At 44.3% G+C, this 24795-nt stretch overlaps 1 protein-coding gene across 1 annotated transcript; it reads left to right on the forward strand.

Moving 5' to 3' along the window:
- The first annotated feature begins 1578 nt into the window (after positions 1–1578).
- METAP2 (methionyl aminopeptidase 2) lies at positions 1579–14102 on the forward strand. The gene is made up of 11 exons (XM_044280535.1): positions 1579–1765; positions 2147–2254; positions 4038–4097; positions 4563–4665; positions 8870–9031; positions 10289–10470; positions 10554–10648; positions 11766–11862; positions 12886–12989; positions 13072–13187; positions 13486–14102. The coding sequence occupies exons 1-11, from the start codon at positions 1618–1620 to the stop codon at positions 13736–13738; spliced, it is 1428 nt and encodes a 475-aa protein (XP_044136470.1). The 5' UTR covers positions 1579–1617; the 3' UTR covers positions 13739–14102.
- The last annotated feature ends 10693 nt before the right edge of the window (positions 14103–24795 follow it).

Here is a 24795-nt window from a genome sequence, read left to right on the forward strand (position 1 = left end):
TTTTCAGCCTTTTCTGGTTTTATTCTGGGGTCTGAATTTATGTGTGTTGCTATAGAGGTTGCACAAGACTGCAGTAGCAAAGGGCCAAAGATGTCTGAGCAACAAACGCTGCAGCAGTCAGGAGAAGTCATCATGGCAGTCTGGGACACATAGAGAAGAAAAGGAAAGATAAAATGACAACAGTGAGTCTCTAGGTTTATAGAGGATCTCCTGACATAGTAAATACCTGTATTCCACAAAAAGTCTCTGCAGTTCAGGCCATAGTGATAACTGGGTGTTACCATTCTTTATGTCAAGAGGATTTGTCCTAATAAAGTCTGATACCGTCAGTAATGATTGGGCGCTGTCGGTATGTAGGGACACAGCCCTTTGGCAAGGGGAATGTTAACACCCAGTTGTCAATACTAGTACTGAAAGGTGAGTTGACTACAGGGACAGTGTGGCAGGTCATTTGTGAAGAAATGTGGGTGTGCATGTGGGGAGGAAGGTTTTGGGAGCAGCCACCCCGTGTGGTCCACTTATTTTCATCCATGTTTCAGCCTGTAGGGTATACTCACACGACGGATTTTGAAAATCTGCTTACAAAATTCCACACAGAATCCGTGCTGATTTTACCTTGTGTTTTTTGATGCTTTTTTTTTAGTTTTTTTTTTTACTAATGGGTGTTTACTTCAATACAAAACTACATTTTCAGCATTTGTCGTGGATCTGGGCAAAAAAAAGCATGGACACACACGGAGCTGTTTTTTTATGCTTTCCATTCATCTCAATGGGAGACTCAGTGTGGATTCTGTCCCAAGATAGGGCATGCTACTTCTGTTTTCCAAAAGCAAATGCTGCTTCCCACTGAAATGAATAGGAGGCTGTTTTAAGGCGTTTTCGGGGCTGATTTTGAGGCGGAAACAAAATGTGCCAAAAAACAAACAAAACTGTGAACTGGCCCTTACAGCAGAATGACGAAAGTATCAGTAAGGCATGCTGATCATGGCTGCCAAGATCCAGAAATTTCTGGATAGTCAGTAAAAATAGGCAACTTTTCCTGTGTCTGTGAAAAAAAATAGATGTGTCCGTGGCTTTTTGAGGCTGGTGGTACCTGACTAGGTGATTTTGGTGATAATTATTATCATTTTACACCTCACAGTAAATGCCGGTAATGAGGTCTTATCAGTATATTGAGATATAGATCTGTATTACTTGTAATCTTTATAATTTATTGCCATTTTTCAATTTATCCATAAAAATGTTTTCTGGAAGTGATTTTGGGATAAGTTACGCAGAAAAAAAAGAAGAATTCTTGATGGCAACCCTGATGAATCATTTTGGCTGGTCTTGTCAAACTTCCCAGAAAACAGTATCAGTAGAGTATTAGAAGCAGGACAAAATATGAATATTCTAGAGGGAAATGACAATGACATTTTATTTCATCTTGAAATTGTGACACATGATAACAGTGATTGTAGGTGACATCCTGGGCGACACAGCGCCCTCTGCTGGTCATCTCCATCCGCAGCAACCTCCGGTCCGCCAGCCATATCCCAGCATGCACCTCGCCGGCCCTGCTGCATCGCGGAGCAGTCATGTACATGCGCAGCTGACAGCCTTTCCTTCTCTGGTAAGATGGCGAGCGTCGTGGTTGTACGGGAGAGCTCCGGGGTGGAGAACGGGGGTTCGCATGTGAACGGAGAGCTGGAGGAGGATGAAGTGGCGGCTGCAGGGGACAGCACGGCCGCCAAGAAGAAGAGGAAGAAGAAGAAGAAGAAAGCCGGTAGGAGACCGCCTCGGAAGGGGGACATGGTGCGGGTTTGGGCTGGCCTCAGCGGGTGTAGACGGCGGTGACAGGTCCTCCCCGTGTCCTGGACACAGGAGCTTACACTCTGTCTGGACTAAGGTGCTGACCGTGCTCGGATAGGGTCAGTAAACTGGAAACCATCAGCAAGCTGCCACTGGTGGATCAGCATTTAAACTGCTGAGCACATGATGGGGATCAGGTTGGTCCAGTTGACGCCCTGTGTGACTGGTGACATTAGGAATCTCTGTGGAACCATGTTGTGTCTGTAAGGTAGAATATAGCGCCTCCTCCAGGTCCCCATCACTGTGGAACATTTCTGACGTAGGAGCTCACACTCATTACATGTGTATTCTGCAGGACAAGAGCCCGAGAAAGAAGCCGGCGCCGCAGCAGCCCCCATCATTGATGAGGTGACGAAACAGCTGGACAAGCAGACTCTGGAAAACAAGGACGAGGAGGAGGAAGGTAAGTGTCCCTCTAAGAACTGTAAGTATGTGTCCACTGGGGTCTGCGGGTCAGGAAGGGACCTGATGTGAGTAGGGCGGACTTGTAATGCGTTTCTAGGCACCCTACAGGTTATTGTGGTGCATAAGGTCTGAGTCTCATGACCCACGTGTCAGCTGCCTCTCCTGGTCCGATGGCCTCTCCCTGACACATACTCACAGCATCGTAGTAAGATACAGTGAGTTCCGATCTGTCCGCAGGTCTGTTGCACTGTACTCGACAATGTCAGTACAGTACAATGGACCCGCTCTCAGATAGGAACTCGCTGCATAGTAAATCACTGTGATGCAGTGAGTTTGTGTGGTGCATGTGGTCCGCTGCCGACATCCTCCATTGTATGCATTTTTCCTGGGGATTGCTGTTGGCAACGGATCACATGGGCAGGATTTGCTCCCCCGGTTAGAAATGCGTAACAGCATATGTGGTTTTGAGCATCTTCCTGCCTTTAATGACCACTTTATTTTGTTTGTACATGCACGCTTGGAGGTGTGGCAACTCCAGGTTTAAATGTACCTTGATTTTGATCTATGGGTAAGGGCTCTTTCACACGTTCTTTTGTTCCGGCATAGAGTTCCGTCGTCGGGGCTCTATGCCGGAAGAATCCTGATCGGGATTATCCTAATGCATTCTGAATGGAGAGAAATCCGTTCAGGATGCATCAGGATGTCTTCAGTTCAGGACCGGAACGTTTTTTGGCCAGAGAAAATACCGCAGCATGCTGCGCTTTTTGCTCCGGCCAAAAATCCTGAACACTTGCCGCAAGGCCGGATCCGGAATTAATGCCCATTGAAAGGCATTAATCCGGATCCGGCCTTAAGCTAAACGTCGTTTCGGCGCATTGCCGGATCCGACGTTTAGCTTTTTCTGAATGGTTACCATGGCTGCCAGGACGCTAAAGTCCTGGCAGCCATGGTAAAGGGGAGCGGGGGAGCAGTATACTTACCGTCCGTGCGGCTCCCCGGGCGCTCCAGAGTGACGTCAGGGCGCCCCACGCGCATGGATGACGTGATCGCATGGCAAGTCATTCATGCGCATGGGGCGCTCTGACGTCACTCTGGAGCGCCCCGGGAGCCGCACGGACGGCAAGTATACTGCTCCCCACTACTACTATGGCAACCAGGACTTTAATAGCATCCTGGCTGCCATAGTAACACTGAACGCATTTTGAAGACGGATCCGTCTTCAAATGCTTTCAGTTCACTTGCGTTTTTCCGGATCCGGCGTGTAATTCCGGCAAATTGAGTACACGACGGATCCGGACAACTCAAGTGTGAAAGAGGCATAACATTCAGGTACAGCCTGCGTCACATGAGTCAGTTATAGGTGGGACTCGCAGCCTCCTCCCATTGTATGTGTGATTTCACGCTGGAGGTAACTGGGAGCTGCTAGCTGTGTGTCAGACTTTATACCCTTATTTGTCATTTCCCATACGGCATAGGTAGGTTAGCATTAGGTCCCGTGCCACTTTGAGAGACCTTGACGGGTGCACGGGCTCCGGTATGTTCTTGATATAAGAATATATTGGCGAAGTCGCATTTTAATATCTGTGTGAGTATTTAGCCATGTATTGTCAATTGCATTTACCATTGTAGTGCATCATTTTCTGTAAATTTTATGTCAGGGAGAGGACGGCGGACCAGGAGATGCAGCTGACACCTGGGCCGTGTTTCCCAGACGTGTGCATGCAGCCTACGTATAAGGATGTTACATGTTTATGGATTATAGTTATTCTCTCCTTTTTAAGATGGCGAAGGTGAAGGAGATGGTGGGAAGAAGAAGAAGAAAAAGAAGAAGAAGAAAGGAGGTGTGTATTCTCATAAGGGATATGATGCTGTCTTACATTGTCAATTAAAGGGGTTTCCCGCAACTGTAATATTGGGGCCTGTGTTTCGGAAAGATGAAGACCATCAGTATCTATGTGGTGACATCCATGCTGATCAGCAGAATAAGGGGCCCAAGTCTTCTTTATTGTTTATCAGGTATATTTGTGGTACATTGTGGCAGCGCCAGGTGCTACAATTCAGTTTATTGACAGACCATCAATTTATCGTTCCGGAAGACCCCTTAAGCTGAGGGTGAGATCTGTAGGAAGTATACGTCTTATTCCCTGATCTAAGAAGCAGTCTTCCTCTCTGCAATGATAAGTGTCGCCGTGTAACACACAGATTCGTGGTTTCTACAGGATTGTCATGTTGAAGGCAATGAAGGTGTAAAATGGTGGTGCTGTTGAGTATTCTGGATCTTAAGTATCTGTCTATTGTTGTTTTAGCCAAATGTCAAACCGACCCGCCATCTATTCCAATTTGTGATCTCTATACAAATGGTGTGTTCCCCAAAGGACAGGAATGCGAGTATCCTCCGTCTCAGGATGGGTATGTATATGAGAGATTATGTTTTGTATGTAGGGTGCATGTAATGGGCGCTCTTGCATAAGTATCACTGAAAATAAGGGTGCGTTTAAACCAGAAACTGGTGCCGATATTAAAAGTATTTTCTGAGATTTTTAACTGATGACCTATCCTCTGGATAAATAATCAGTATCAGATCGGAGGGGGTCCGACACCCGGGATCCCCCGCTGACCAGCTGTTTGTGAAGGCAGTGGCGCATGCAGTAGTGCCGTGGCCTTCTCACAGCTTAGCCTTGGCCAGTGACATCACATTCATCAGGCTCATGGCCTGGTCACAGTGCAGCACCATTGAAGTGAATGGGGCTGAGCTGCGATACCAAGCCCAGCCGCTATACACTGTACGGCGCTGAGAGACGTCTGCGGACACCCACCCATCAGACACTGATGACCTATTAAATTTCTGGGCCACAGACTGTCAGAAAGTGCCTTTCCATAAATACGTGCAAAAGGGTAACAATGTTTTGGACTTTTGACTTTTAGGCTCCATATCTCACCATCAACTACAGTTTCCAACCTGAGACTACCATCGTTTTATAGACAATCATCTTGGCCATCTCATACATAAATTGGACTTGCAGCTATTTAGCATATGATTAGTTATAGGGCTGCAACGATTAATTGTTATCGATAATATTCGATAACGGGATTCGTTGTCAACGAATTCCGTTATCGAATAATCGTCTGATTCGTTGATATGCGGGCGGTCAGGTCCTTGAACTTTAGATCACTGCATCTTCTTTTACCTTACAATGAAGCTCCAGTAACGGGCAGAGCAGGCGGCGTCACGTCACTTACTCACGTGACGCGCATGCTCCACCTGCTTCATTCATAAAGTAGGTGGAGCAGGCGTGTCACGTGAGTAAGTGACGTTATGCCGCCGCCTGCTCTGCCTGTTACTGGAGCTTCATTGTAAGGTAAAAGAAGATGCAGTGATTTAAAGTAAAAGTTACTGCCAGTTAAGGAATACTGCTGTGAGCGGCGGGGCCAGGGCTGTTATGGGGAGGGGGATCTGTGTATGGCACTGTTATGGAGGGGATCTGTGTATGGCACTGTTATGGAGGGGGGGGGGATCTGTGGATGACACATATAGCATAAGATGCTATATAGTGTCATCCATAGATTCCCCCCCCATAGCATAGTCATCCACAGGTCCCCCTGCCCATAACAGATCCCTCTCCCCATAGCGGTGCCATCCACAGATTCCACCCCCCCCCCCCCCTGTAACGGTGCCATCCACTATTTGTTTTAATATGGCCTTGGAACATAATTTTTCAAGTAAAATCATATAAACCTTTTTTCCCAAATAATCGATAAAATTATCGACAACTAATCGATTATTCAAATCATCGTTAGCTGCAGCCCTAATTAGTTATGCAGATTCTTGTCATGTAACTGCACTGTTGGGGTCCATTCACACGTCCGTAAGTGTTCTGGGGAATCCGCAAAACACGGACACCGGCAATGTGCATTCCGCAATTTGCGGACCGCAGATTGCCGGCACTATAATTAGAAAATGCCTAATCTTGTCCGCAATTGCGGGCAAGAATAGGACATGTTCTATTTTTTGGCGGAAACAAAAGCACGATGCAGAAGTGCGGATCCGCGGAAAAGCACATTCCGGCCCCATTCAAAATGAATGGGTCTGCACCCGTTCTGCAAAATTGCGGAACGGATGCGGACCCATTTTGTGGACGTGTGAATGGACCCTTACTGTTCTGCTCCTGGTGGTGGAATAATCTTTAAATTACAACCTGTTCTCACATTTCCTAATAGCTCAGTGTGGTATTAGGTTGATTCCCAAGCGAAAGGTTACTGGTATGAATCCACAAACTATGAAGATTTCCCAAGAAAAGAGAAACGGCATCATCCAGCTCATCGATAGCGGTATCTCAGCCAACAAAATTGCAAAACTGCATTATGTGAGTGCCATGACAGTTGGAAGATTACAAAATGAAGTCCGTCCATCCTTTCCAAAGCCAACAGGTGGACGGCCAAACAAAATATCGGAGTCAACAAGTCGGCTCATCACCGGGTCTATGAGTTCTGGCGCGACAAACACTGCAGTGGAGGTGGCTCGTTTTTTTTCGTAATGGTGACATCACAGATGTCCATGCAAGCACCATGTGACACACATTACATAAGTCTGTAATGGTGTCCCAAAAAAAGGTGAAGAAGCCTTGACTTAAATATCATCAAGAAAGCGTTTGCAAAATAGAACGAACAGTGGACAGTAGAAGATTGGAAACTGGTAATTCGGATCGATGAGACAAAAGTCAATAGACTGGGCTCTGATGGGTGCAAATGGGTCTGGAAGTAACCAGAGACAAAGGGACTAACTGATAGAGAAATTAAAGGAACTGTCAAGTTCGATGGAGGAAGCCTAATGATATGGGGTTGTTTTATAGCCAATTTGATACTTGACCAGGATTGATTGTGGTCTCACCGCTGAGCTATATGTGAGTATCCTACAAGACTAGTTTCTTCCTACACTCGAGTACTATGGGTATGAAAAGGACAGCATCGTGTTCCAGCAGGACAACGACCTGAGGCTTACGTCGAGATTGGCAAAGAAATTGTTCAATGACCATGAAGTAGAGGTGCTGGATTGGTCATCACAGTCCCCACAGCTCAACCCTATCTAACACTTGTGAGTAGCGTTTAAACACTGTATTCGTACCAAAGTGAGTCGACCAGTATGCACCAGCATTGGGAACTTGTAAAAGAGACCTGGGAACAGATTTCGGTTGAGACATGCTTGAATCTGATCGAGACCATGCCCAGAAGGATTCAGGCAGTGCTGAAAGCCAGAGGTGGATTCACAAAATAATACAAATTTTAATTTAGAATTCTAGGAGCAAAACAGTAACAATGCAGTTACATGACAAGAATCTGCATAACTAACCATATGCTAAATAGTTGCAAGTCCAATTTATGTATGAGCTAGCCAAGATCCTGTCTATAAAATGATGGTAGTCTCGGGTTGGAAGCTGTAGTGGATGGTGAGATATGGAGTCTGAAAGTCAGAGGTAACAATGTTAACCCTTTTGCTTGTCGGTATGTGTGCACATTTTACACCAATGGTAATCAAACTGATTGGTGTATGTAGCACTGGTCTTAGTATAGCTGCCACTACCGGGTTATGAATGATACCTTTGGCTTTGTGTTGTGGTAGATAAATGTGGCACATGTAAAGATCTTCTATTGGGGAAAATGTACTCATCCTAATAGACATAATTAGTAAATCCTAAGGCCTCATGCACACAAGCGTAGTTTTGGTCCACAACCGAACCTAATTTTTTCTGGCTGGGATGTCGACCGATTTATTTTAAAGGGACCGCAAAAGATGATGACCGCACACCATGTGCTGTCCACATCCATATTTCCAATCCATGGCCCACGCAGAAAAAATACATGTCCCATTCTTGTCTATGTTGCTGAGAAAAATTGGCATTTCTAACAGAGGGCAGGATGTACAGATCCTCAAAATGCTGAACGCTCATGGCCAGTATCTGTGATTTGCGGACCGTAAAAACTGATGAGGTCGAGTGCCGAGGCCTAACAGTCTCAACGATGCACCAGATTTATCACAGTGACGTATGCTGGTTGATAAATCTGGTGCCCCTTTTCACTGTCTTGTCTAGGGATGTCTAACTTGCGCAACTCCAGTTGTTGTAAAATTATAACTCCCAGCATGCCCAGACAACCTACAGCAGGGATGTCAAACTCGTGGCCCTCCAGCTGTTGCAAAACTACAACTCCCATCATGCCTGGGCATACTACAGCTATCAGGGAATGATGGGAGTTGTAGTTTTGCAACATCTGGAGGGCCATGAGTTTGACATCCATGACCTACAGCAAGGCATGGTGGGAGTTGTAGCTTTACTACAGCTGGAGGGCTGCAGGTTGGGCATCCTTGGTCTAGTATCAAAACTGCTATAAAGGAAAATTGACTTAGTTGCTAATCAGATTCTTTCATTTTCCAAACGTGTTCTGAAAAATAAAGGCGGAATCCAGTCGTCGCCCCCCCCCCCCCTTCCTTACGGTCTAGTCTTTTCGGCTTACTTTCTTCACAAATATGTCTAAAATGAGATGTCAGATTTTGGTGCAAATTATGCAGGAATTAATCCACAGCCACAAAAGTAACCGTGGGCCATTGTGTCATTTGTAGACGCTCTGCTGCGTGGAGGACAACCAGTGATGAAAAAAAGGCACTAGACCAGGCCAGTGAGGAGATATGGACAGACTTTAGACAAGCTGCTGAAGCTCATAGACAAGTGAGGAAGTATGTCATGAGTTGGATCAAGCCAGGCATGACCATGATTGAAATCTGGTAAGTTCTATTACACTGGTAAGCTTTGTTATTTTTTTCAGTCTTATCGTTCATTACAATTGTGTAATATTAACCCCTTAGTGACCAAGCCAGTGTTTTTTTTTTATTTTTTAATAGTTGCATTACAAGTGCTATTTTTTCCTTTTCCCATCGCTGTAGCCCTACGAGTCCTTTTTTTTTCTTTTCTATTTTGTGTTTTGCGGGACAAGTTGTAGTTTTTAATGCGACCATTTTGGGGTATCCATAACTCATTAACTTTTGTTAACTCTTAGGGGAATGGAAAAAACTGCATTTCTGCCGTTGTTCTTTTTACCTTTTACGCTTTGTGACATTCACTGCTGCATAAATAACAACTGTATTCTCTGGGTCAGTACAATTACCGTAATACCAAATAATATATATTTTTTTTTCTTCCAAAGTTTTACTGCTTTTGCACTACAAAAACACCCCTGTTTTGAAAAAATAGAAAAAGGTTTTAACATCGCCGCATTCAAAGACCCATCATTTTTTATCCTACATAGCTTGATTTTTATTTTATTTTTTTTAAATATATATTTATTTGTTTGTGGGATGATGTGTACTTTCTTTGGTTCTATTTTGTTCACTTTTTATTCATTTTATTTATTTGTGTGGTGCAAAAGCAAAAAACAGCAAGTAGCTTTTTTTTTTAATTTTTTTTAAAGTTATGATATTTATCTCACACAGTAGAGTGTGAGATAAATATCATAACTTAAAAAAATAAAAGCAAATGTTATTGCATTGCTGTGTCCCAAGCCACCAAGACCCATACATTTTACTTTCTACAAAGTTGTTTTTACTAGTACTATTTTGGGTCAGGTAATACACATTTTTATTTTTATTTTTTTGTGGGGTAAATTACAGGATCAGTATAGTTCAGATCCTTGCAGATGCGGCAATACCAAATATGTGGAGGTGTTTTTATTTCTTCCATTACTCTTAGCGAGTGCTGTGTGCATTTTCCGTTCATCAGAATGGGACCCGTTCACTATACTCGACAGGAGTCAGGTCATTGCCTCCCAACTATCCTATAGTTGATGTTTGATCAGGTGGGAGAGTACACCACAGCCACTTTAATATCATGCGGTCAACTTGCAGATCTTGACAACCCTCTGAATGGTAGAGTATTTTTCTATTATCACTGAGTTTCCCTTCAGTACGTTGAGTAGCACTATCCTATGTGTGCATGAAGAACTGGACATGCCAGTATGAAACCTTGCTGCTTTGATTTTATTTCAGTGAAAAGCTGGAAGACTGCTCTCGCAAGCTTATCAAGGAAAATGGACTGTATGCCGGCCTTGCGTTCCCAACAGGCTGCTCCTTAAACAACTGCGCAGCCCACTACACTCCTAATGCTGGTGATACCACCGTCCTGCAATATGATGATGTCTGCAAAATAGATTTTGGAACCCATATCAATGGTAAATATAGCGGCAAAACCGTTATCTGCCTGCATGTGGCTAGGAAAGTGCCTAAAGGTATTTCTTTTGTGCCATCTTTAAAGGTCGTATAATTGACTGTGCTTTCACTGTAACCTTCAATCCAAAGTATGACAAGTTGCTAGAGGCTGTCAAAGATGCAACAAACACTGGGATAAAGGTATGACGTTTAAAGGAACTTCGTTTTTTTTGCATTTAGAGAGAATCTTGCAGTTGAGGGCTTCATTTCATTGTCAGGGCGTTCGCCCCTTCTATTTCCCCCTCGCCATTGCTATATTCATAAGTATTTTAAAGGTGTAAGAATTGTCATGTAATTGTAGGGCATATAGGCAGGAGTTGAGACCATCCCTTTAAGGCATGTAAGTACTTACTGCTAGTTGTGATAAACTCACAATGATAACAGAAAGTGCCAGACAAAATAGCCTGTAATGTGCACATTATAACATAAGCAGGTGTTCCGCTCACATATTCTCCTGTATTGGGCGCCTGTGACCAGCCTCCTCAGTTTCCTTTAAAGGCAAATTCCACCAAAACTAGAGTACATTTTAAAGGGAAGTTCAAGCAGCCATTTTATTATTGCGTCTTCTATCACTGACATTACTGATAATGATTACAGACTATTGCACAGTTAGGCCTTGTGCACATGACCTAGTCATTTTGATCCACAAAATATGGATGCCTTGTGTGTGCAATACACATTTTTCTGTCCCCCTTTACTGAAAATGACTATTCTTGTCAACCTATATAGAAATTAATGAGTCATGTGCAAAAAAATGCAGATTGGACACTGATACAAAATACTGTTGTGTGCATGAGGCCGAATTTAGGGCGGAGTTGTGTAGAGGAGAGGCTACTTGGTGTTTCCCCAGCTGGTAGAGGTGGCACTTGCTCTAGCCCATGTGGTGCTGTGCTGAGGTAGCTTGGGATTGATAGCATAGAGGGTCCGGGTAAAACTCAAGATGGTGTCTGATCAAAAGCATACGTGTCTGATCAAAAGCATACAGAAGACTGAACTGCTGAGAAATTAGTACACTATAAGCTGTTCTGGGCACCTTCCAGCACTAGAAAAAAACTGAGTGTACAGAGCCGGAAGCAGAAGGTGGTGTAGTGGCTGTGTTGGGGTACTGTAGCGCAGTTCACATTCATCTCATATTGATGACCTATCCTAAGTTATTAATATCAGGAAATCGGAGAACCCTTTTAGCCTTTAAAACTAAAGTCACCTACCATCTAGGTCACCAAAGTGTGAAGTCTAACCTAAGGATGTATTTGTTTAGTGTTCTGGCATTGATGTCCGCTTATGTGATGTTGGTGAAGCAGTCCAAGAAGTTATGGAGTCATATGAGGTTGAAATTGAAGGCAAGACTTATCAAGGTGAGTGGCTGATATGTGATTGTGCACACCACAGCCCGTTATAATCTTGGCATAAAAGCAGTGGGTAATAAGGTGTGTTTATACATTTTTCATGAAGAAAAAAATAAATAAAAAATACTAAGGCCAGATCCAGAGTGAGAGCAAGTTCAATGGGAGAAACCCGTATTGTGAGTTCCCGTTCTGAACTGTACTCCTCTAACAGGATAGCACTAAGTTATGATTTATAATGCTGTGTGACCCTGAGAGTCAGCATTATGTCAGTGTAATACAATAGATTTCAGGTCTCCCAGGGTCACACAGCATTATAAATCATTATGAGGCCTCATGCACATAGCCGTTGTGCGGCCATTCCGTGTATTGGGGACTGCAATTTGCTGTCCCCAATGCATGGGCCCCATACGTGCGGCAGCTGCGACTGATCCAAACCCATTCTACTTGAATGCGTCCATGATCCGTCCACACGGTAAAAAAAATTGAATAAGTTCTATTTTTTTGCGGTGCGGAGGCATGGACAAACACCACGGAAGCACGCTGTAGTGCTTCTGTGGTGTTTCTCTCTGTGCCTCCACACCGCAAAAAGGGTTCTGTTTTTATGGTGCGGACGGATCATGGACCCATTCACATTAAATGGGTCTGGATCTGTCACGGCTGCTGCATGGATAGGGCCTGGTGGGTTCCATGCCTCCGCTCTGCACCGCAGCTCCGGATTACGGATCCATTCAAGTGAATGGGTCTGCATCTGTGGTGCCGGGTGCACACGGCCGGTGCCTGTGTATTGCGGACCCGCTGTATGCGGGCTGCAATACGGCAACGGCTGTGTGCATGAGACCTAATGCTGTGTGATCAGAGAAGCAGAGTTAAGAACGGGATCTCACACTGCCACATGAAGGGAGTTTCTCGCATTGAACACCTTCGTCTGTGAGTGGCCTAAAACAACTTGATGACCTATTATTAATAGTTTAAAAAAAAATCATGTGTTTTTTTTTTTTTATACTAATATATTTTTTATAAATGTAATTTCAGTGAAACCAATAAGGAATTTGAATGGCCATTCCATTGGACCTTACAGAATACATGGTGGAAAAACTGTACCCATTGTGAAAGGTGGAGAAGCAACACGAATGGAGGTATGTACTGGTGGTCTATGCAGGTAACATTTTTGTATTTACTGTATCCTGGTATCTATATTGTAGGGTTATGTCTTTTCAGGAAGGTGAGGTGTATGCAATAGAAACATTCGGCAGTACTGGAAAGGGGGTTGTTCATGATGACATGGAATGTTCTCACTACATGAAGAACTTTGATGTGGGACATGTGCCAATTAGGTAAAGTATGAATAAATGTGCTGAAGAACGCTTCATAATTCAAAAAGACTGTCACCAATCTTCAGGCCTAATAATGACGGATCTCATTGTACCCATCTCAAATATGGTGGCACTATTCGTTGCTGGCACTTTTAAAAAAAAATTTTTTTTTAATGTAAGATGGATAGTTGGCTCAGTATGGCCATGGTGAAGGTCTAAAAGGTTCAGATTACACAGTTGCAAATGGAAGTGATATGACTGCTTAGTGTTTCTACTTTAGGCACATTCCTGACCTTCTGGTTTTCTTCCTCATTTCCAGGCTTCCACGAGCAAAACACTTGCTGAATGTCATCAATGAGAATTTTGGCACTCTTGCTTTCTGCCGCAGATGGCTAGATCGTCTTGGAGAGAGTAAATACTTAATGGCACTAAAGAACCTGTGTGATTTGGGTATAGTAGACCCCTACCCACCACTCTGTGACATCAAAGGCTCTTACACAGCACAATTTGAGCACACCATACTATTGCGCCCAACCTGCAAGGAAGTTGTGAGCAGAGGAGATGATTATTAAAGCTATTGTAGAACCTGGTGCTTTAAATACGCTTCTGTCGAAGCCCATTGTGTGATATGCGGAAAGAAAAAAAGGCTTTAATTCTTCTATCTGGAAATGGAATGAATGTGGTATAGCTTTACTAACCAACTGGCAAGATTCCATTTCAGGAGAAATAATTCTCATGGTTTAGCTTACTGGTTTAGGGGAATATGTAATGTTACAGTTTACTTTTAAAACTTTTACATTTAAGAGGCTTTTGAAATATTTATATTCACTTAAATTGCCACAAGTTTCTTGAACTTGATTCTGCAAGTACTAGCATTGCATTTTAATTCCCTGGAAACCATTTTGTAAAAAATAAAGTTGAATTTTCTGTTCTAAACTATTGCATAAACGTTTCATTCTAGTGATGTGTGTGCCTTTTTCTAAAGATTTTCTTGTTTAGAAGGTTAAAATGTTTTATATAAAATGAATATTCTTCAATGACTACGCAAATGAAGCCTTTAGGTGGTTATGTAGAACAGAAAATGCCATGTACATGAGCTGCCAACTTCATAGAGGGTCTTCATTGAAGAATGAAAGTCCATCCAGTTCAGCCTGTTATCCTGCAAGTTGATCCAGAGGAAGGACAAAAAAAAACAGTGAGGCAGAAGCCAATTTTACCCACTTAAGGGGAAAATAATTCCTTTCTGACGCCAACCAGAATAACACCCTGGATCAATGACCCCTCTCTAGAAGCTATAGCCTGTAATATTATTACACTCCGGAAATACATCCAGGTCCCTCTTTAATTCCTTTATTGTACTCACCATCACCACCTCCTCAGGCAGAGAGTTCCATAGTCTCGCTGCTCTTACCGTAAAGAATTATTTTCTAGGTTTGTGTACAAACCTTCTTTCCTCCAGACGCAGAGGATGTCCCCTCGTCACAGTCAGTCCTGGGGATAAATAGCTGATGGGAGAGATCTCCTTACCGACCCCTAATATAATTATACATAGTTATTAGATATCCCCTCAGTTGTCTTTTTCTAAAGTGAATAACCCTAAAGTTGATAATCTTTCAGGGTACTGTAGTTTCCCCATTCCAGTTATTACTTTAGTTGCCCTCCTCTGATCCCTCTCAAGCTTTGCTATGTCTGCCTTGTTCACAGGAGCCCAGAACTGTACACCGTACTCCATGTGTGGTCTCACTAGTGATTTGTAAAGTGGCAGGACTATGTTCTCATCACGGGCCTCTATGCCCCTTTTAATGCGACCCATTATCTTACTGGCCTTGGCAGCAGCTGCCTGACACTGGTTTCTACAGCTTAGTTTGCTGTTCACCAAAATTCCTAGGTCCTTTTCTATGTCAGTGTTACTCGGTGTTGTACCATTTAGTATGTACGGGTGACTTGCATTATTCCTTCCCATGTGCATAACCTTACATTTGTCAGTGTTAAACCTTATCTGCCCAAGCCTCTAATCTATCCAGATCGCTCTGTAGTAGTATACTGTCCTCTTCCGTGTCAATTACTTTACAGTTTAGTGTCATCTGCAAAAAATTTATATTTTACTATGCAAGCCTTCTACAAGATCATTAATAAATATATTGAAGAGAATATGGCCCAATACTGACCCCTAAGGTACCCCACTAGTGACAGTGACCCAATCTGAGTGTGTACCGTTAATAACCACCCTCTGTTTTCAATTACTCAGCCAGTTACTTACCCACATACAGATGTTTTCTCCCAGTCCGAGCATTCTCATTTTTTATATACTAACCTTTTATGTGGTACAGTGTCAAATGCTTTGGAGAAGTCCAGATACACAACATCCATTGATTCACCACTGTCAAGTCTAGAACTTGCCTCCTCAAAGAAACTGATTTGAATTAGTTTGACATGACCGATCCCTCATGAAGCCATGCTGATTATGTTATTTGCTTATTTTCCTTGAGATCCTCCAAGATAGCATCGCTTAGAGAACCTCCAAACAGTTTACCCACGATGGATGTTAAACTTACTTGGTCTATAGTTTCCGGGCTCTGTTTTTGTACCCCTTTTGACTATTGGCACCACTTTTTCTATGTGCCAATCTTGTGGAACACTCCCTGTCAGTATAGAGTCCTTAAATATCAGAAATAAGGGTCTGGCTATGACATTACTCTTAGGATACGGGGGTGTATGCCACCTGGTCCTGCTGATTTTTGTTTATTTTAATCTTTTTAAGACGCTGCTGTACTTCTTCCTGGGTCCGACAGGGCACTTTTAATGGGGAATTTACTTTTACATTCTGCATTTCATCTGACAGTTTATTTTCCTTAGTGAATACAGTGGAGAAAAAAAAATATTTAATAGCTTTGCTTTCTCCTCCTCGCTCTCTGCAACTCCCCCCTCATTGCTCTGTAAAGGGCCGACACCTTTTAGATTTATACTTTTTTACCATTTATATAATTGAAGAACATTTTAGGGTTAGTTTTGCTCTCTTTGGCAATCTCTCGGTCTCTAGTTTTGGCTGCTTTTATTAGTTTTTTACATATTTAATTTTTTCCTTGCAAAACATATGCAAACTGATGGCATTTGTCAGACAGACGTCTGACAAATGCATTGAAATGCCGGATCCGTCTCCGGTGTCATCCGGGAAAAAAAACGGGTCAGGTATAACTTTTTGGGGATTTTATTTTTCGGTCTGCGCAGCCGGATCTGTTTTGCCGGAACACTTAATACCATATCCGGCACTAATATACTTCAATGTAAATTAATGCCGGATCTGGCATTCAGGCAAGTGTTCAGTCTTTTTGGACGGAGATATAACCGTAGCATGCTGCGGTATTAGCTCAGTCCTGAAATGGCAAAAAGACTGAACTGATGCTTCCTGAACGGATTGCTCTCCATTCAGAATGCATTAGGATAAACCATCAGTTCTTTTCCGGTATTGAGCCCCTAGGACGGAACTCAATGCCGGAAAAGACTAACGCTAGTGTGAAAGTACCCTAGTATGAAGGACAGAGATTATTACTACCAAGATGCATAACTTTATATTTATCCACATTGAACCTCATTTGCCAAGTTGATACCCAATCATTCAGAGTGTTCAAGTCAGCTTGTAGTTTATGGACATCTTCCATAGACTGTACATTACTACATAGCCTAGTGTCATCTGCAAAAATAGAAATGGTGCTATTCATCTCATCATCTATCATTTAGAAAATAAATTAAATAATAGGGTATCCAGCACTGAACCTTGGGGTACACCACTTATAACCCGGGACCATTCTGAATAGGAATCATTGACCACAACTCTCTAGACACGGTCCTTCAGCCAATATTCAATCCAATTACAAACTATACTTTCCAAGCCTAGAGACCTTACTTTACCTATTAAACGTCTATGAGGGACCGTATCAAAAGCCTTTGCAAAATCCAGAAACACTATATCCACAGCCGCCCCTCTGTTCACACTAAGGCCTGTAAAAGACCCAAACGTTTCCAACAGAGAAGGACCCTCATCTGCCAGATAGACTAATGTATCATCCATATACATTGATACTTTTTCAAATAGTGAGCCTCAAGTGATGCTATGCAAGAAGGGACAGACCTCATGTGTACCCCCTTTTTAGTGGAAAGGGACCGGATACATCAAACACAAGTTTGTTCAAATGCGTGGAATGCATATAGTAGTTTAACCCAGCTACAGAACTAAGGTCCAATATTAAATCTTGGTAATGGCTACCAGAGATATGGCCACTCAATTGAATCAAAGGCTTTTCAGGTATCTAAGGTTAATACAAAAGCTGGGAATTCAGAGCCTTCCGCAGCAACTAAGTTTAAGTATAGTTCTCTGAATATTTATGTAGGTTGTCCTCCCTGGCATGAAGCCAGTTTGGTTGGGATGGATCAGGGACAATATAACTTTGTTGTGCCTCGTGGTTGGTATTTTAATGAGTGAAATGGGGCGATAAGAATCAGACATCAGTGGATCCTTCCTCGGCTTAAGCAAGATCACAACCAAAGCCTCTCAGTGAGTCCAGTAGGGAACCCTGAGACAATGCGGTATTGTACATTCCACATAAAATTTGAGGGCGATCATATACATAGAAACATAGAATGTGTCGGCAGATAAGAACCATTTGGCCCATCTAGTCTGCCCAATATACTAAATACTATGGATAGCCCCTGGCCCTATCTTATATGAAGGATGGCCTTATGCCTATCCCATGCATGCTTAAACTCCTTCACTGTATTTGCAGCTGCCACTTCTGCAGGAAGGCTATTCCATGCATCCACTACTCTCTCAGTTAAGTAATACTTCCTGATAGTACTTTTAAACCTTTGCCCCTCTAATTTAAAACTATGTCCTCTTGTAGCAGTTTTTCTTCTTTTAAATATTCTCTCCTCTTTACCGTGTTTTCCCTTTATGTATTTAAAAGTTTCTATCATATCCCCTCTGTCTCGTCTTTCTTCCAAGCTATACATATTAAGGTCCTTTAATCTTTCCTGGTAAGTTTTATCCTGCAATCCATCTACTAGTTTAGTAGCTCTTCTCTGAACTCTCTCCAAAGTATCAATATCCTTCTGGAGATATGGTCTCCAGTACTGCGCACAATACTAATCAGTCCATCCAAGACCGGGGTTTTCCCAACTGTAGGTCCTTCTGTGGCATGAATTTGTTGTCAGGTCCCACTGGCCCGACCACCGCACTCTGAGTCTGATTGGTCCCACTGGCCCCTCTCAGTGCCCGTTATTTGAGCCTTCATTGGCCTGAACAGCCTGGCTCATAGTTTCTAACCTGCCAGGCTCTAACTTTCAAGGTTTCAACCTGTTTTGCTCTTAACTGTTGCCTAATTTCTTTTCTTAAACTACAGGCTTGGTTTTGCCTGTTACCCTTAAAGAGGAGGCCCAGAAAAATTTTAAATTCGGAAACTTGGACGGGTTTCAACCGGAAAGACTGGGCATAATAGCTTCCCGGGTTGGCGGCTATAAATTCAGTGGCATATCGGTTTGTTTCTGCCACAACTAAGTCCAAGAGCTCCGCAGTCAAGAACAGCTCAAAAAATCCCAGGGCCGAACCGATCTGAGCTGTCTCAACCCAAACTCCAGACTGGGCGGTGAAAGGGGGAACTAATGGTGCGGCTGAAGTTGGGACTGCCAATCAGGGTTTGCCAGCACCTCAGGGACTCTAGGGGGTCTACGGGCCTGGCTGCGACGGGGTAACTATTGCACGTGCCACCGTACCAGCTTCAACTGCCCTTCTGGTGCTCGCTACTTCACCATGTTGTACGGCAGTGCTGGTACTAGGTCCAGGGAGGGCTGCGCTGCTGGTGTATACCTCACCACGTAATCCGACAGCGCCAGCCCCACTCTGCTGCCCTTGAAGCGGATCCTGCGCAACCTGTGGTCTAGCAACACGGGGCCGGGTACGTCTGGTGCTATCAGGGACCTCAACCTGACTTTGGGTCAGATTGCCTCTGCTTTCTACAGGTTCATATTCTGACCCGCTAGATTCGTCAGATGAGGGTTCCCATTCCTCATCCGACTGTGTCCGAAGCCTGTAGGCCTCTTCAGAAGAATACCCCTTGTTTGCCATTTGGTCAACTAAATTTAGGGGGTATTCCCTGAGACTACCCAAGAAAAAAAAGCAAGCCTGTCTTACAAATGGGAGGCTAGCGAAGTACCGGAGGCCGCTGCGATTGATAAAAAAATATCAAAACTGATTTTTTTTTATCGCCGCAGCGCTTGTAAAGTGATTGTGCAGTGAATAAAAAATTTTTTTTTTGTCACTGCGGCGGGGCGGGCGTGGGTGAACGCACGTGTGGGCGACCGTACAGGCAAACACTGCGTTTTGGGTGGAGGGTGAGCTAAGGTGACACTAATACTATTATAGATCTGACTGTGATCAGCTCTGATCACTTACAGATACTAGAAAAGTACAACTGCTGATTAGCGATACGCTAATCAGCGGATCAGTGGGCTGGGCGCTAAACGATCGCTAACTACATAACCAAGGGGCCTAAACTATCCTAAAACTATCAGTCAATACCAGTGAAAAAGTTTACACTGATCACTTTTTTCCCCTTTCACTAGGTGATTGACAGGGGCGATCAAGGGGTGAATTGGGGTGCTGGGGGGTGATCTGGGGCTAAGTGTAGTGTTTGGTGGCTACTCACTGTGATGCCTGCTCCTCTGCTGAGACCAACCGACGAAAAAGGCCAGCAGAGGAGCAGAGAAGCCATTTAACACCTTATATTTATAAATATAAAGTGTTAGGGCTCTTTCACACCTGCGTTCTTGTCTTCCGGCATAGAGTTCCGTCGTCGGGGCTCTATGCCGGAAGAATCCTGATCAGGATTATCCCCATGCATTCTGAATGGAGTGAAATCCGTTCAGGATGCATCAGGATGTCTTCAGTTCCGGAACGGAACGTTTTTTGGCTGGAGAAAATACCGCAGCATGCTGCGCTTTTTGCTCCGGCCAAAAATCCTGAAGACTTGCCGCAAGGCCGGATCCGGAATTAATGCCCATTGAAAGGCATTGATCCGGATTTGGCCTTAAGCTAAACGTCGTTTCGGCGCATTGCCGGATCCGAAGTTTAGCTTTTTTAGAGTGGTTACCATGGCTGCCGGAACGCTAAAGTCCTGGCAACCATGGTAAAGTGTAGTGGGGAGCAGTATACTTACCATCCGTGCGGCTCCCGGGGCGCTCCAGAGTGACGTCAGGGCGCCCCACGCGCATGGATGACGTGATCGTATGGCACGTCATCCATGCGCATGGGGCGCTCTGACGTCACTCTGGAGCGCCCCGGGAGCCGCGCGGACTGTAAGTATACCGCTCCCCCGCTCCAACTATGGCAACCAGGACTTTAATAGCGTCCTGGGTGCCATAGTAACACTGAAAGCATTTTAAAGACGTATCCGTCTTCAAATGCTTTCAGTACACTTGCGTTTTTCCGGATCCGGCGTGTAATTCCGGCAAGTGGAGTACACGCCGGATCCGGACAACGCAAGTGTGAAAGAGGCCTTAACTGGCTTCTGATTAAATTTTTTAAAAATCATCAGCCTGCCAGCCACGATCATTGGCTGGCAGGCTGATGACAAAATACTCCTCTAACTTTTGCCGGCCCGCGATGCGCATGCGCGGGGCGGTTTTGCCCGAAATCTTGTGTCTCGCGAGATGATGCACCGACGTGTCCACCCAGAATAACAGGGCCGCCGCCAGGACGCAATCCTGCATACGGCGGTCCTGTAGTGGTTAAAGGGAACCTGTCACCGGGATTTTGGGTATAGAGCTGAGGACATGGGTTGCTAGATGGCCGCTAGCACATCTGCAATACCCAGTCCCCATAGCTCTCTGTGCTTTTATTGTGTCAAAAAACCAATTTGATACATATGCAAATTAACCTGAGATGAGTCAGCGCTTGAAAATATGACTCTTCGCTGGTCACACAAGTAAGATATGACTCTTTTATGGTAATTTCATATGTATCAAATCTTTTTTTTACACAATAAAAGCACACAGAGCTATGAGGACTGGGTATTGCGGATGTGCTAGTGGCCATCTAGCAACCCATGTCCTCAGCTCTATACACAAAATCCTGGTGACAGGTTCCCTTTAAGGACCTGACTGACGTGTACAGAGATTAAATTCTCTCCTGGTGGGAGACGCAGAGCCTAGAGAGCTACCTAAAACATAACATTGTCCCACGTGGACTCCGCATCTCGTTGCTGCCCGCGGCGAGATTCAGGAGCCCTGGCTTCCTAAGCAAGTGGGAACAGGAGGCCACAAATAGCTCTCTGCGTTTCATGCGTCTCCTTCTAACCGAGGAAAAGAATAAACTAGAAATTCCGAATAAAAAACTCACTGAGAGTATTGAAACTGCCCAGACTTTCTCGCACGAGGTGGACTTTGCTACTAAGGAGAAACAACTTCAGAATTATCTTGATAAATATCAATATCATCTAAAAGAACGCAAGCACCACCAATTAGTGCAAGATCTGGCAGACTTCAAGGAGAATAGGATCTATTCCTCTATAGCCAACCGAGGGGAGACTGGGGGCGCTCACACCAACCTCTCCTCAACAGAAACTGAAATTTCCGACTCAATTAGCTTACCGAAGGGGAGAGAATCGCTGAGGTCGTCAAAGAGGTGGTTCACGCGGGAGGGATCGCCGTTTTTTAGGGGGTACCCCTTACCCAGGGCAACCCAATCCCCCTCAAGGCTACCCATTACGGAACCGTGCTCAACCACCACCTCAAAACCCCTAGGACCCCAGGTCGTAAATTTGTCCTCACACCCTCTCAGTGCCACGGAAACCCAGGTCCTTCAATTAGGTCTTTCATTTGTACCTACTCCAAACTTCAACAGATTTGATATTATCAAAGACTTAAATCTGTTTGCCCGCAAATTACGTTGGCACAAATTTTTCAGGTTGCAGGAGAGGAAACAGTGCCGTGAACTCGGTATCCCTCTCGAGATCCTGTCAGACGTACATCTGCTCTTTGATCTTGACAGGGAGCTCGATCAGCACGCGGGCCTGGGTCCTTTCACCAACCTAAAAATTAAAAGTAACAAAATGCCACCAGTATCCGCAGACCCATCTTGTGTCGATGTTTTTCTAGACTTAGTCTCACATTAGATAGAGGAGCTTAGACCATCACACTACTCTAATGTTGACCGGGCCCAGGCCACCTTGATCTCTGATCTTGAGAGCGATCGCTCCATTGTCATCAAACCCTCAATATTGATAATCACAATACATTAGTAAGTTCCTTGTATTAACTTTCTCTACATAATAAATGCTATTTGCTGAAGTGACACAACCCCTTTAATGCAGCAGTCAGGGTCACCTATCTGTCTAACTGCTACTCTGATGCCTCCACTCTGTGCCAGTCATTGCACTGGTTGCCCATACAGTACAGGATTCAATTTAAACTGCTTGTTCTCAACTACAAAGCCCTCCACAGTCCTGCACCTCTCCAAATCTCTGTCTACCTTCCTACCTGTGCTATATACTCAGCAAACGATTTACGACTGACATCCATCGTAATTCTATATACACAGTTTTAGGTGCTCCATAAAAACACACCTTTTTAGGGTGGCCTATCACATCCCCTGATCTAACCCCTCTCCAATTATAGTCCCATTTATAATTTCCTGAACCTGATCCTCCACCAAACTCTCCAACCCACCCATGCACCCACAAGCACTACAGATATCGGCTGGTGAGTGGCTCATGCAGCCTTATATCTACTCCCCTATCCCCATCAGATTGTAAGCTCTTGCGAGCAGGGCCCTCATTCCTCTTGTTCTAATTGACTTGTCTGTTCGTACATGAACCCCTGTATTGTATGCTATATATGAGTGACGCCATACTGAACAATGAGATTTAGTAGTGGTGCTGCAGAGAGCCTGACATAGGCAAAGAGCAGATAACTTTTGAAATCATGCATCCACACAAACAAAAATCCCCTTAAAACCTGCGAGAGTAAAACAGGTCTCAAGTTATAGCCCTGTTTGACACTAACTAAACAGAGTACAGACCTATACCTTGAACCTAGCTAACTAATCAAGGACACTTAAAGGGGTTGAACCCGAACGTACCCATATTTTCACCCAGGCAGCTCCCCTGACAAGAGCATCGGAGCAATATTACTGGTTTAGTGCCTAAAAAAATGCCTATCAGACTCTCTATAAGGGCTCTATGTCCCTGCTGCGGACTGCAAATAGCGGTCCACAATGCACAGGCACCAGCCATGAATGGGTCAGCGATGCGCAAAATATGTCAAAAGATAGGACGTGTCCTATGTTTTGAGGTCTGGAAGCACGGACCCAAAAGCCTACGGAAGCACTCTGGAGTGTTTCCATGGGCTTCCAATCCGTGCCTCCGCAAAAGACAGGGCATGTCCTATCTTTAGCCGTATTTTGCAGATCGTGGACCAATTCAAGTCAATGGGTCCGCATCCACAGCTTGGAGACCTTACAGTCGTGTGAATGAGCAGTTTTCATAAATCTGTGGATCATAAGAAATAGATATTCAGCGCTGCCAGCCTGCTGTTGACGGAGGAGCACGGAGCAGCAAGCACCAGAACAGCAGAGTGGAGCGCTTGCAATACGTGGACAGTCTCCTGTTCTGGTCTCCAGTGCGGTGATGAGTCACACGGGGACACCCCAGGTCCATTCAGCGCTGAGTTTCCTTCATTGGGGCTGCCGTGAGAAGGAGAGAGAAAGAGGAGGCGGGGCCAGGAGCTAGGGTCTTCCTGAGAGGGCTGAAGGTGCCGAACCTGAGGCCTTTGCAGGAAGCTTGATAAGATCAACCCTGGCGCCATTAAGACTGTCCCAGTGCTTTGTGATAAAAAGGGCACACAGAGTCCCAACAAGGCCCTTGCCCCCAGGTTCGCCTTCGAGACCGTTTATAATGAAAGTATTAAATTATAGAGACCGGGACGAAATCCTGGCAGCAGCAAGAAAGAAGGGGACTATCTCCTATGAAAATACTAAGATCTCCTTTTACCCGGACTTCACCACAGAAGTACAAAAGAAAAGAAAGCAATTTACCCAAGTGAGAGCCAGGCTTAGAGAACTGGGAATAAAATAGCCATGCTGTACCCGACAAGGCTGCGGATCCAAGCAGACAGGGCGACTCGATTTTTCCTGACGCCGGAGGAGGCCTTGATCTGGCTTGACGCCCATTGTCCACAGGAGAGGAGGCGGTGATTCAATATGCTGGACAAGCTTTGTTTTATTTAATGCTCCCTCTATATTTGTTTGCACTGTAGAAGCAAAAATTCTCAGCAATTGCGCAGTAGAATATGGAGTGCTTACAGGAGGGTGAGGTTTTACAGTGAAGAGGGAGAGCTCTTGTTTCTTCTATTGCTATTACACTTAGCTTACTCTTACAAGTTCAGTAGTTATTTTAGTTCTAGTAAAAGTCAGGGTTAGTTGATATATCAGGGACTTTCATCTAGACATATGGGTGAGGGATTAGAGAGAGAAGGAGAGCAGACTCTAATATATATTAGATGTACCGTATATGCCGGCGTATAAGACGACTGGGCGTATAAGACGACCCCCAACTTTTACACTGAAAATATAGAGTTTGGG

The sequence above is a fragment of the Bufo gargarizans genome, chromosome 2, assembly GCF_014858855.1.
Source record: "Bufo gargarizans isolate SCDJY-AF-19 chromosome 2, ASM1485885v1, whole genome shotgun sequence".
Classification (NCBI taxonomy): Eukaryota; Metazoa; Chordata; class Amphibia; order Anura; family Bufonidae; genus Bufo; species Bufo gargarizans.

Bases quoted from the DNA above. Each gene is read 5' to 3' on its own strand.
- METAP2 (XM_044280535.1), top strand. From the start codon at position 1,618: ATGGCGAGCGTCGTGGTTGTACGGGAGAGCTCCGGGGTGGAGAACGGG. The intron at 9,032-10,288 runs GTAAGTTCTATT...ATTTTATTTCAG, and splicing joins ATGACCATGATTGAAATCTG to TGAAAAGCTGGAAGACTGCT. The intron at 11,863-12,885 runs GTGAGTGGCTGA...ATGTAATTTCAG, and splicing joins TGAAGGCAAGACTTATCAAG to TGAAACCAATAAGGAATTTG.